This window comes from Culex quinquefasciatus, chromosome 2 (assembly GCF_015732765.1).
Source record: "Culex quinquefasciatus strain JHB chromosome 2, VPISU_Cqui_1.0_pri_paternal, whole genome shotgun sequence".
NCBI lineage: Eukaryota > Metazoa > Arthropoda > Insecta > Diptera > Culicidae > Culex > Culex quinquefasciatus.
Window position 1 is genome coordinate 23,284,933 of NC_051862.1, and position 14,244 is coordinate 23,299,176.

Genomic DNA, 14,244 nt, shown 5'->3' on the forward strand with positions numbered 1-14,244 from the left:
CACTGCAAATTTTGGGTTACCATTTCAGTAAAATAAATAACTAAATGCGATTCAGTAATCATCACATTAGCTGAAATTCTGTAATAAACAAAAACATTACTGAAAAATCAGTAACTGCATATCTGTCAAACTGAAATGTCACCTCTGAATTATTGTTTGGATGCTGCCGAGAAAGAAATCCTCTTTCAAATGCGTTGTTTTTTTTTTAATTTTGTATTGTGATCTTCAGAAACAAAGGTAAGCAAATTTTTAATAACAAATGCCTCGATGATAAGCACCTGTTTTTTAGGTTTGGACGATTGATGCAGTAAATAAATTAATAACAGTATTTTAATGACAACCAAAATCATTTTTTCATAACTGAAATACCAGCAATGATTGCTGAATCTTCAACAAATGATCTGTCAAACTGTCAAAAGAAAATTACTGAATTTTTAGCAAAATAATTTGACGTTTCTTTTGCTGAAATTTCAGTTGTTTTGACAACCATTTTACTGAAATTTCTCTAAATCATCTGTCAAAGTGACAAAATATTTAATATCAGTTAACTGAGAAATTAGTAAAATCTAAATTACTGAATCGTTTACTAAAATTTCAGTAGATGAAAATTCAGTAAAACTTTACTGAATTTCAGCAAAAAAAATTGGTGTGATACATTATGAATTCAGTTTCAAAAACGTTGCCTTCCTCGCATTCATATAGTGAATACACTACACAGCCTAAGAAAAGTGTATAAATAACACTTATTTTCTATCAAAATATCTGAGATCCGGCCTCAAAAAAAGTGTATTAAAAACACTAAAGTACTTATAACTTTTTATAGGGTTGTCAGATCTTAAATCTTTTAGGCTTGTTGGAAAGGTATTTTGATTACCTATCCAACGATGAGTCGCATGATAGATCCGGACAACTTTTTCATCAAAATATTTGAGATCCGGCCTCAAACAAGTGTATAAATAACACTTAAGTGCTCATAACTTTTGATGGGGTTATCTGATTTAAAATCTTTCAAACGCGTTGCAAAGGTCTTTAAAATACCTTTCTAACAATATATAGCATGACGGGTTTTCTTACAAAAACCACCCTTTTCACAATCTTCCAAAGTTTAGCTAAAATCATTTTTTTAGCATAACTTTTGAAATACTTTTTTAAACTTCATAATACTAACTAGGGTCTTGTGGGACCCCAAGACGGATCAAATGAGACCAAAACGGTCCAAATCGGTTCAGCCAGTCCGGAGATAATCGTGTGCATATTTTTCGGTGCACGGACTTACAGACATACACACGCACAGACATTTGTTCAGAATTTGATTCTGAGTCGATAGGTATACGTGAAGGTGGGTCTACGAGGTCGAATAGAGAAGTTCATTTTTCGAGTGATATTATAGCCTTTCCTCATTGAGGTGAGGAAGGCAAAAACGATAAAAAGACAAAATGAGCTAACATAAGTATCACATCAATACATATATGGGTCGTTCCACCGCAATCGTTCACAAAAAAGTGCCAAGTTGAAATCAACATTTTCTTATCAAGCTGAGCTGTTAATACCACCAAAACAAGCAAGAATCCTGATTCATCCAAATAAAACCAAACTAAATATTTGGCTTTTTTCGAGAAAATTGTAAACATGACAAATTTTTGTTGCATGCGAAAGAAATATCCATTCATCTGATCAATTCTAGCAAAACAATGCCAAAGGGCCGTTATGGGTTTGTAAACAAAGAGTGTGTCCCTTTCATGTCAGATGTAAACATTCTCTAGCGTAAGCAGGACACACTCTTTGTTTACAAATCCACAACGGCCCTTTTGCATTGTTTTGCTAGAATTTGATGTCGACTGAATAAATGTTGTAAAATAACCGAATCCATTGTACCACCCTATTCAAATGTCACACTCCAAAACAAGCGAGTTAATCTCTTCACTGTCAGGTTGGCTGTCAGGTTGGCTTATAAGCGTATTGCGCATAGCGGTTCAAAACAAACAACATTGAAAAACAAATTTACTCTCTTAGCACTGATCTGTACTGAGTCATCGATTGAATGACAAGAAAAAAGAAAAGAAATTATTTTCAATGTGATTACTGCAAAAACATCCAGAATTTGCAGGTTCATTTAAAGCTTTCGAGGTAATTTATGAAGCAAGTTTGATGTATTTCATGAAAGTGTTGGAATTTCTCTCAAATCGAACAGCAATAACCGGAATGGCCGACCAAGATGAGCTGATCCAAAACAGTAAGCTTCTCCTCGCCATACGGATGAAAACACTGACTTCGACTCAACTAGACAGCATCATCGCACACGGCGGGAACATCCACACCAAGGATGCCAACGATAGAAACAACACCCCACTGCACGTAGCTGCCTGCAAGGGAGTTCCGGAGATTGTCCAACTTCTGCTTTATAGAGGAGCAAATGTTTCGGAAAAGAATTCGGATGGGCAAACCCCGCTGGATGTTGCCCAAGGTTCTGAGGTCGTCGAAATACTCAAGAAACACATTCAAAATGTGCCCAAACAGGAATTACGACCAGCAAGCGATCATTCAGTTGCTGAGCAATCAACCGCTGAAAATAAAACATTCTTCTACTCAAAAAGATCCGGCACATCCGGCCTCGGTGGACAGCTGTATGAAACTAAACTGCTAACGTTGATTTTGTTTCGGGCCCTGAATCGCAAAGACATCGCCGAGTTTTATCTGGGATCCAACGTGGATGGCCTGGGGGCACTGGACGATGTAGTTTTTTGGTTCCGGGATATTTACGGGAAAACATGGATGCAGTTTATCCAAGCAAAGCATCGCGATGACCCCGATAAGGACGGAAAGTTGACCTTGGGAGAGATACTCAAGGAGGAAAGTTACTATAGCTTACAAAAGTACTTTGATAGCTACCTGACAATAAGGCGAAAGTTTGGCTCAAAGAGCGAGGATGACCAGATCTTCAGAGAAGAGTTTCAAAAAGTGGACTGTAATTTTGTGATTTATACCTCAGCGAAAGAGAACTTTGTTTGCAAAAAAGGGATAGATACTGAGACAACTGAGTTCAATACAAAAACGGATGATATATTATACTCAACTAATCGTGGTAAGACATTCAAGTTTGAATACAGTCCGCAAAATGTTAAAACATTGGCTGTAGTTGCAACTAAGTTACGTATTCAAACAATAGGAAAAAGTTTGGCTAATTTTGTACAATCTGGCAGGACAGCCAATGTTATGTCCGATGATCTGATGAGAACGTATCACATAGTTTTGGCACAAAAACTATTTAAACAAAGCGAAACAGGACAAATGACATTCAAGACAGATTTCTTTGATTCCAAGGAAGAGTTAGTTGTTATTTTGAGGGAGGTAATGTACGATAAAGTTTTAGAACATAGAATGCAAAAATTTCAAGATTCAGATTTACAAAACTATTTGAAAGTTCTATTAGAGAATCCTAGCGCGGAAAATATAAGCAAACTACTCGGCAATGTGCTCAGGTACGATAACTCGTCAAATACGCTTAAACCAATTAAAAATCGAGTAAAACTAGATGCGTTACAAGAAGCAGCCTTCAAAACTATAATAGTTACACAAGAAACTATACGAAATGCTACAGAAATCGTAGGAAGATCAACATTGGAATCATTAAAAGTCAAATTTCCACCTTCTTTTGGAAATCTCGATTTGCCAATAGGGAAAAGTAAACAAGAGCAAAGAATTAAGCATTTAGTACAACGATTCAAGGATTTGTTCCAAATGGCAGCGCAACATGATAACATTGTCAGAATCGATGAAAGTATGATTGGTCCTGGTAAAATATTAAACAGTGGCGATGTTGGTCTTAACGGGGGTTTTGCCGGTATGGTGGGCAATATCTTGGTTCCGGATCAAAACACAAACTTGTTGAAATTTAATGTCGATGGAAGTTCATTGCAATCAAATGCAAAAAGGTTGCTTGAGTTGTTAAAGAGTGAAACTGGGATTGCTTTAGAAAGTTATCGATTAGAAATCAAAGTTGATTGTTTTCCACGATTGACATTGGAAAACGAAGGAGAAGATGAGCAGTTCGTGAAATGCTTTCTAGATAATTTGATGTTTTACACAGATCAAGGAAAGGAAAATGAAGTAGAAGCAACTTTGAAAAACGAAATCAAAACTAGCTATAAAATAAGTGACGATCTAGATTGTGAGGCAGTGTTTTTAAAGGTCCATGACAAGGTTCAACATTTATGGAAACAGCAAAAGAAAGCTCCTTACTTGACCAGGAATTGTGACTATTTTGATGCCGCCGTTGTGCAAGTGCGTGACAATCCGCCTTTAACCAATTTAAGTGCAATTTGCATCAGCCAGATCAATAGATACCAAGTTGAGTTTAACTCAGAAGCAGTTCAATCACTTGTTTCTCGTATTGGAGAGGGTGTGACAAATATCGTTTCAAATTTCGTTGAACAAACTTGTATCAAATTGCTTCAACATTTCAATTCAGATTCCCAGTTTTTAATAACTTCACAATATTTGGAACATGCTTTGCCTCATCTTAAAAAGGTTTTTCAGCTTAAAACTGACAGTAACATCTGCAAATCAATTATCCTTGTTGGAGATCAAAAAGCGGTCAATGATATTGAGAAAATGTTGAATGAATTTAAAAATTCAAAAAACAAATGGATCATTGTAACAAACAAAAAGTTATCGAATTGCGTCAACCATTTCAAGGACGAAGGAAGCATTTTTAGTGGTCTTACTCCGGAGTCACAAACAAACTTGTTGGGCGAGCGTGAAATATATTTCCAGGGTACTAAAATTAAACTCGGACAGTTAATGGAATGCGCTTCATTAGACAGCATCGATGCTGAAATGCTTTCCCAACTGATCAGTAATTGCGAATTGATGATAACCGGAGGAGTGGATTTGACTCAATTCGAAAACGTTGCTGAATTCTTGATAGAAAGAAAATTATTGCGAAAAATGGTTAAGATTAGGAAAGGTGTCAAAAATACAGATCATGACGTATGGGTTAAGTCATGTGAAGATTTTGAAAGAAAATGCATTGATAATGAAACGATAAACGTTCATTTAGTAGATTCCAAAATGGGCTGGCAAAAATCACGTGGAAGTCTTAGCAAAGTTCGTGAATATATTGAATCAACTCACGAGCAGATTGTAACGGATGCATTGGAGTTGTACAGCGAAAGGATTGTAATTGTAGCTGCCGAACCTGGCATGGGAAAATCCACCTTGATAACAGACCTGTCGAAAAGAATAACCCAGCACGATCCACTCTGCTGGATTGTGCGAATAGATTTGTTAAACTATACAAAAGAGTTCAACAAATGGCTGAAGTTGAAAACAATCGATCTACCACTTGCGATAAAGTTTATTTTGATTGTGCAACAAATTATATCGAGTGATGAAGAAACTTCATTTACCTTATCGGCAGATGGTACGATTCACCAGAAGAACACCGCTCGAAATAAAATAAGTGGAAAAACATTGTTTGAAATTGAGTTGTTTCTAAGTTTTTACAACAAAGGAAACATTACGCTACTTTTTGATGGTTTTGACGAAATCAGTCCAAACTATAAGGAACCAATTTTAAAACTATTGAAAATTCTTCATAACAATGGGAAGAGACTTTGGATAACCACACGAAATGACAACAATCATTACGAACTAGAAGATAATTTAAGTAAATTTGCATACATTATAAAACCGTTCAGCAAGCAAGATCAGAAAAAGTTCTTGCATAAATTCTGGAAAGTCAAACTTAAATTGAAACACATTGACAACCATCGGTTCAGTATTTTTGCCAGCAATTTAATCAAGCTGTTTTCAAATACGATCAACAATACGGAAGCTTCATTCATGGGAATTCCACTGCAAATGCGGATGATCGCAACGATTTTTTTGAACGATTTCAAGAAATTTCTCTTTAAAGAACATGCATTTACCAACAGAATTGAGCGTCAAATAAGTGCCAAGTTAGATCTGGTGGTGCTGTACGAGGAATTTTTCCGCATTAAACTCGAAGAGGTACTGTTTGGCGATAAATCACCCAACATTGACAAGAGTGATCCAAAAATATGCGAATTGATGCTAGAGAAACGTCACTCGATAGCCGAAAAACATGAAAAGCTAGCTTTATGTGCACTGCTTGAGGAGCAAGAGTTGAATGCGCTCCAGGTGCTGCCAGGTGAAACTTCTAAGTTCCTAGAAGACTTTATATCGGGACGAGAAAAGGTCGGTTTTATAAGCCAGGTGGTGAAGGATAAACCACGCTTTGTGCATCAAACATTTGCCGAATATTTTGCGGCACGTTACCTTTGGAGTAAATTTAAATCTTCAAAACGCAATTCAGATAGATTCATCCAAGAAGTTTTTGTTCAAATTCTCACAAAAAGCAATCGATACCAGGTGTGTTGCTTTGTGCAGCAAATAGCACTGCAAGATTTTAAAGTTTCTCTCAATTCGAAAGAGTTGGGAAGCAAAATCGGTTGCCTGTTGGTGAATCTCGTACCTCTTGCTAAAAACTATAGTTACATCGTCGAGAGTGACTTTTTGCACAGAGATTATAGCCATCGCTTTAAAGATGGGGCAAATGAATGTGCAAAAACTTTGTTGAAAATTGTTGAAAATTTTATTATCAGTCACAACGAATGTGTGATTAATTCAATGAAAAGTTTAAATATTATGGATTGTTTTTGTTTATTTTCAATTGCTTCTAGCGAGGGTTATTACAATTTAATTCAGAAATTCGTTGGAATTCTTAATCCAACAATATTACAATCTAATCTAGCTCATAACGGGTGGACCTTTGATCCATTGCTGAAAGCGGCAACCAACGGGCACGTCAAAATAGTTCATATTCTCCTTAAAGAGTTCTACCATAACGTTTCCACGTGGGTGGACAAAGACGGGAAAACACTGAGGCAACATGTATTCACTGATCACATTCCGTTCCAGTTTCAGTTTGTGCACATTTTCGCTCAATTGGGTATTATCGATGGCAGTACTTATTTGGCACCTAACACAAAAAATGAGAAATTTCCACTGATTACGTTGCTTTTCGAGCATGCACCTGTGCAATACCTGAAGCTACTAGCGCCAACAACAGATTTTAGACACTTGAATAACTTCAAAATCTTTACAACTACCGACGGAACACAGGACGTAATCCATGGACTGTCCCTGTTTTTATTGGACTATGATGATCAATTGATAAAGGATTGGAAAACTTATGGAGCAGATTTTTCTCAGTCCATAAATTCTTTAATATCACAGTTCACTAATCGTGCAGTAACTGAAATGAAACTTTTTGCAGATGAACAAATGCTAGACAAAATATTCAGAGATTACAAAATTTGGGATACACTGCTTTGCAAAATAAAACAATTTTTAATGGTTGGTGTTGGTTACAATCGACAGGATTTCAAATACGCGTTGTCAACTAAACAGTTGATTGAGCAAATTTATTATATTCACTTACTTCTCGTGAAATTGTGCGAAGGGAATGACTTCCCTTCCAAATTCGAAACCATGCTGAAACTAATAATTATTTGTATGAAAAAACATCGCTTGTTTGGACCAAGTACTATCCTCACAACACTGTTTCACCATGTTACACTAAATTCATCAGAATTTGTAAGAAATTATCGAATGGTGTTTGGATCATATTCCTCGTTTATGTTGTGTTCTTTTCTAGAAACAAAGCGGCACGTGACTAGTGACAGAATAATACAAATATTTACCAACACTGTCGAAAAGTATAAGGAAGCATTGAAACAAGGTAAATTTCCGCATGAAATATATTCTGATCAAGACATCAACGATTATGATAAAAATGATCTAGTGCATTGGATTTACAAGGTCATCGAGTTCAAAACTAAACAAAATTACACTTTTGATGTTGCATTGCTTCGAGTTTCACAAGAAATGAAACGTTCTTGCGAAAGACTCCACAAAATGCTGGAGATGTCTGGTGCAAAAGAAGCCAGAGACATCAAAATCTTCGATACCGACCAAATCCTGAACATTTTGGACTTGCAGGAAGTGGAGACAAACGACGAAATGCAAGGTATCATGACGAAGATCATCAACTGCAACGGTATATCGCTGGTAGTTACATTTTTGTTTCACCACTGCTTTGACCAAAAGAAATCAGATACTTCCAAGAAACCAAACGATGATCTAGAAGGCATTTTTAAGGTTGGTTCAAAGCGATTCGTAAAAGATACAATCACTTTTACCGAGCAAGCCCCGCAAATCTACAACTTATGGATGAGCTTAGACCGACAGTACCATCAACTGTTGCAAGCCTTCAAAACCAACGACTGCCACGACGCCGTACGCGACGTCCTCATCCAGATAGATCCCGACTACCGTCAAGCGGTGATCAACGGCCAAGATCCCGACTACGGTTCTCCGCTGCACTATGCCACAGCCAGCGGAGACCTGAAATTGGTCCGGACACTGCTGGAGCTCGGAGCGGATCCCAACTCTAGACTCGATGAAACTGGACCACTTCCACGACTAAGAATCGAATGTGACGAGTTGGAGCATTTCAAACATTTCAGACCGCTTCATTTTGCTGCAATGCGAGGTCATGGGGAGATTGTGGAGGTTTTGTTGGAAAACGGAGCCGAACTTAATGTAGTTAGTGATTCCGGCTGGATGCCAGTGGGATTAGCCAAGAAATGTTGCCACGAAAAAATGATGAAACGGTTAGGTGTAAAGACAGGAGGTAAAGTTTCATCTCCGCCATAGGTTTTTTTCTAGTCTGGTATTTGTTTCCTCTTCCAAGAAGCGATTAACTTTAAATTTAGAAAAAAAAGTGAATGTATGAATGCGCCGAAAAGATAAAACATCATGATTGCTAAAACTAGATCAGTTGCGAATAGGTAACAGTCATTGGCCACCAACGGCGCCCGCCATGTCAGTTTGTAGATCTCGATTTTAAGGGACGGGAATGTTAGTTAGCGCAGGTTGCTACTAGGGCAGCTGATTTGCTCTGTGCTTACACCCCACAAGCGCCAGGAACCTGAAAATTTGTTAGTAGGATAGGGTGTTTGGTCAGGATTCATCATAGAAGATGATGATGCGACCTGAAATCATAATGTTTGTTGAAAGGTATTATGTTTTATTCTCAAGGCAAGCAATCGGATGCTGCGGATGAGACATTTCCCGTTTATCGGCTGTTAACTTTTAATTGAAATGGTTTAATCTTAAACAGCCGGCTGTGGAAAGATAGAACCAAAATTATTTGTAATTAAATGATGAAGGAATTAACAGTCTGACTTTTTAATTGAGATGTTTTTAAGGAGTTTTACTTGATTGATGTTTAGTGGGGTGGTTAACGAAGCGAACGACGAGTTACAATGTTTATCGAGCTGAAATGGTATGATAGGGTTTTGTTGTTGTTGCACACCGACGACGAACGCGAAAAAAACCCTGCGACCCGACGGAAAGGCATCGCAAATCAAACTGCGGAAATGAAGAGCAGTTTATATATCGTCGCCATCGTGCTAACTTGTCGTACGTGCATTTTGGGCCAAATTGAGTTAAGAACGCCATATTGTGCAGCTCACAATGCCTCACCTTTTGACCGTCACAGATCCCCAAAATTCGATTTCAATCCTGAGATATTCAACAAAAAGCGAAAAAACTCCGTGCATTTTTGTCACTTTATATATGAAAGTTGTTTCAATCTTGTCGTGCTATCTTGTCACTCCATGAAAATTGATGTAAGTGCGACAAAAGGCCAATGGGATTTCAGGCCAGGAAAGTCAGGATGCGTTTGTCACACGTACAAGCTAGACTACCGTAAACATTTGTAATTATAACTCGGGACTCCAGCAACCAACTTCAACCAAACTTTGGGACAATGCACAGAATGGTCAGCCAAACAAAACGTGTTTGTTATTGTTTACATTGCGTGCTCTCGTTTTTGTATATTCAAGGTCAAACATTAAAACGCGTTTTTCTCGGAACGTCGAAATGGCGGGTGCGACAAGATAGCACGACGACGTCGATATGGTTTACAATATATGTACAAACAACAAATAAGAGAAAAAGATTGAAAAAGTGAAACAAAATAAAATAATGGCTTTTTCAAAGTGATTTTTTTTAAATAACAAATCCCCTTTATGTGTTACAGAATCGAAAATCTGTGTTAGTTTTAATTCTTACTTTACATTGAAGTCGATGCAGGCCAAGTTTATAGTAACATTATTTGCTACCTTCCACTCTATATTTCTCAAATATGGAAATTCATTTGTAAATAAACGTCTCTTAACATATGGACAATATTTCTCTATACATTTCACACAAGAAAAGCCGCCACGATTGATTCAACGTTTTCACTTTTGATTTTATTATTGCTTTGTGTGTTTGTGTATGTATGTATGTGTGTGTACGGGGTTCGATTCTCCGGGATATTTTCGGTTACACTGTCGCCTAATCAATACCGAGAACAACAACATTCAAATTCTAACTCTACACTTTTTCGTTTATCCTACCTGTAGCAATGCTTTGCTGTGAGCTTTGTCAACTACGATGAATACAGAAGTTGTGAGCTCCCGGACTCTTCCCAATTGATAAGTACAAAAATGTGGCTACAGTCATGATTTTCTCGCCCTGCTCCGTTCGCGCCGGGGGGGAAACAAACAAACAAAATAGACTTTTCACAGTTCTAAACTCTAAACTACCAACTAAATTGGAGAGGCACTTGCGAACATTCGATCGGTCGATTTTTGTCTTCTTCTGTTTTGCTTCAATCACTTGGGATTACTATACCATACACTACGCTACGGACTAAATAATAATACTTGTAAAACAGCGGCTGCTCAACGTGTAAGTACAATATGGGTATGGGGAAAAACTAACGGTTTGCTTTTCTCTTAAAAATGTGCCTAACCCTCGCTGTAAACAGTGCCAAGGCTGGATATCCTTACAGTTCTAATATAAACAGTTTCCGTTACTATCTACAAACTTTAAACATTCAGATTTCCATTCTCTAAGTGGGTGGTTTTGTATGTGTGTATGGTTTTACTACTATAAAAGGTAAGGCAAGATTACTCACAGTGATCGCGCTTGTTGGATTTCTTCTATTTGATTTGCGTTTTTTTTGTTTTGTTTGTAATAAACGTTTCTTCAAGTGTGGGTTACAAATTTGCTGCACGCTTCAGTCCTTTGGATATACTTTTGTTTTGCTTTTCCTCGGTAAATGCTACTACCTTCTTTGTCGCTACGAAAAAAAATTGCTTGATTGTATCTTTCCTGCTTGGGTTTCCGAGTTTCAAGTGCACTTGTTGCCGCCGGATTTGATTTATTTCACGAAACGCGGTTTTATTTCCACGACCACAAAAGGAAAGGGGGTGAGGTGGTTATTCTATGGAGTCGTCGAAGCAAATGATTGTGACGCGACCGGGCAAAGTTTGTCCGCTTTTGTGTGTCTTTGTTTTTCCGTTTACGATGTGTGCTTTTTATAACTGGATTATTATGCGATTTCCCACGGCACGTTTCTCCAGCGTCTTTTGCTCGTGTGTCATTTATGATCCAAACAATGAATGGAAATTAGTTGTATCGAGTCGAGTTAGTCCGAAAACGAACAAATTTTCTTCTAATTTGATTTGCTAAACCAAAAACATTTCAAAATTCGTATAAATAACGTTACTTAATCAACCTTTAGGTGGATGGTGCCTTCCTTACACACACATATATAGCGAATAAATTCAGTCAAAATCAGTCTTTTGATAACCTATTCAACGATAAGTCGCATGATAGATCCGGACAATATTTCTATCAAAATATCTTAGACCTGGTTTCAAACAAGTGTACAGACAAGACTCAATAGATGCGGACAACGCTTTTATCACAATATCTAATATCTGGCCCCCAAATAGTGTATGAATAACACTTAAAAAGAAATTTGAAAAAAGTCCGAAGGATAGCAAAAAAAAAAAAAAAATAAACAAAGATTGCCACACCGTTATCTTCGAATTGGCTGAACGGATTTCGTCCGGATTTGTTCCATTCGGTCCAGTTTGGGATCCCATAAGTCCGTATTGAAAGTATCAAGTTTGGTAAAATGCTTTATAAGTTATACACAAAACAAAAATTTGGATAGATGCTAGTAAGATTACCCAACAACAAAACCGGCTCGGATATCCCAAATCAAAACCTCGACATTCGAGCTGTTGCGGAACTATTGGAATAAAATCTTTACAAAGTTTTTTTTGTTCGATATATTGATTTTGCATTCATTAAGGCGCAATCAAATACCAACAGGAAGTTTTTGCAACTGATTTATTGATTTCTAAGAAGTTTTTTTTTCACTAAATTTGAAAAAAAAAACGAACCAAACCTAAGAATTTACTGATCAAATTTTTATCCGTTTCTGTTGAATTTCACATTTTTACTAATATAAGTAAAACAAACTCTAATACCCTTCGAAAAAAAAAAATTAACTGTGCAATTTTAACCTGCAATACCAGCAAGCAGTGTCCAATTCTAAAATTTCTAAAATTCTAAAATTCTAAAATTCTAAAATTCTAAAATTCTAAAATTCTAAAATTCTAAAATTCTAAAATTCTAAAATTCTAAAATACTAATTCTAAAATTCTAAAATTCTAAAATTCTTAAATTCTAAAATTCTAAAATTCTAAAATTCTAAAATTCTAAAATTTCAAAATTCTAAAATTTTAAGATTCAAAAATTCAAAAATTCTAAAATTCTAAAATTCTAAAATTCTAAAATTCTAAAATTCTAAAATTCAAAAATTCAAAAATTCAAAAATTCTAAAATTCTAAAATTCTAAAATTCTAAATCCAAAATGCTAAAATTCTAAAATTCTAAAATTCTAAAATTCTGAAATTCGAAAATTCGAAAATTCGAAAATTCTTAAATTCTTAAATTCTTTAATTTTAATTTTACAATTTTTGAGTCTTTGATTTTTTTTTGACTTAGTTTTTTTTATATAGTTTTTTTATTTTTTGAATATTTTGAATTGAATTGAAATTTAATTTTTTTAGAATTTTGGGTTTTTTGATTTCAAGATTACTTGATTATTTGATTTTTTTTTATTTTCTAAGTTATTTTTTGTTATTTTATTTTTATTTTTGGTGTGTTCGTTTGTATTCTTAAATTTAAAGATTTCTCATTAATTTTGTATTTTTCATTTTTTTTACTCTCTTTTAAGTTTACTTTATTCCTAGCAATAAACAAGATCCGTCCTTAATATTAAGATTCTGCATTATAAGATTCCGAATTACACTCCCTGTTCAACTTTTGTTGTGTTTGGTCGTCTTTCGAGCTAGCTTAGCGCGTTTTTGACGGTGTTTTGTTAACTTTCGCCGACGGCCATGGCGGCGGCCGCGACGGTGGAGAGTGAGTGGACGGAGCACAGGGCTGAGAATGGAAGGACGTTCTACTGGAACGCGGCCTTGAGGAAAAGTGTGTGGAAAAACCGGACGGGTTTCAACCCAAGACGCAGGCGGCGACGGGCATGGAGGTGGAAGACTCCGAAGGAGGAGGAGAGGACGGGGGCGAATTTCGTCCCGTGGTCAAGGTTCGCCGCAGGAAGGCTAAGGAGGAGATCAACGTCGGCGATGGCGGCAACGACGGCGATGTGGAGAAACTGCTCAGCAACAACAAGTTCAGCCCGCTAGCGGAGGAGAGCAACAACAACAACAATGCGAACCCAGCAGCAGAAAAAACCATCCCCGTGGTACCAGCAACCGGCAAGTCGGCCGGGGAGAAGAAACAGCCGCCGCTGGTGGTGAAAGAAACGAGCTTCGCCCGCCTTGCGAAGGTGATGTCGTCATGTGATGTCCAGCCGGAACACAAACTGACGCGGTACGGCACCAAAATTACGTGCTTCTCGAGCGACGACTTCGACACGGTGCAAGCTCACCTGAAGAAGAACAAGGTGCAGTTCTACACGCACGGAAAGCGCAGTGCGAGACCGCACCGGGTAGTAATGCGAGGTCTCCCGAACGTGGAACCGGATTACATCAAGGAGCTGCTCAAGACGGAACATCAGCTGGACGTCTTGGCAGTACACGCCATCAGGCGGAAGCAGCAGCTACCTGCCATCGATGAGACGCCTTTCATCGTGCTCTTTCCCAAGGGGCACACCAGTATCAAGGAGTTGAGTAGCAAGGTGAAGAAAGTGGGACCAGTCGTCGTCCGGTGGGTGGCCTACCGCAACAAAGAACCGCACGTGACCCAGTGCAAGAACTGCTTGCAGTTCGGTCACGGAACCAGTAA

The 14,244-nt window shown here is 37.4% G+C and overlaps 1 protein-coding gene across 1 annotated transcript; it reads left to right on the plus strand.

Annotated features, from left to right (window-relative positions):
- The first annotated feature begins 1,977 nt into the window (after positions 1-1,977).
- LOC119766697 lies at positions 1,978-8,904 on the plus strand. Its single transcript, XM_038251998.1, has 2 exons — positions 1,978-2,127; positions 2,192-8,904. Exon 2 carries the CDS (start codon positions 2,203-2,205, stop codon positions 8,740-8,742), a length of 6,540 nt encoding a protein of 2,179 aa, XP_038107926.1. The 5' UTR covers positions 1,978-2,127; positions 2,192-2,202; the 3' UTR covers positions 8,743-8,904.
- The last annotated feature ends 5,340 nt before the right edge of the window (positions 8,905-14,244 follow it).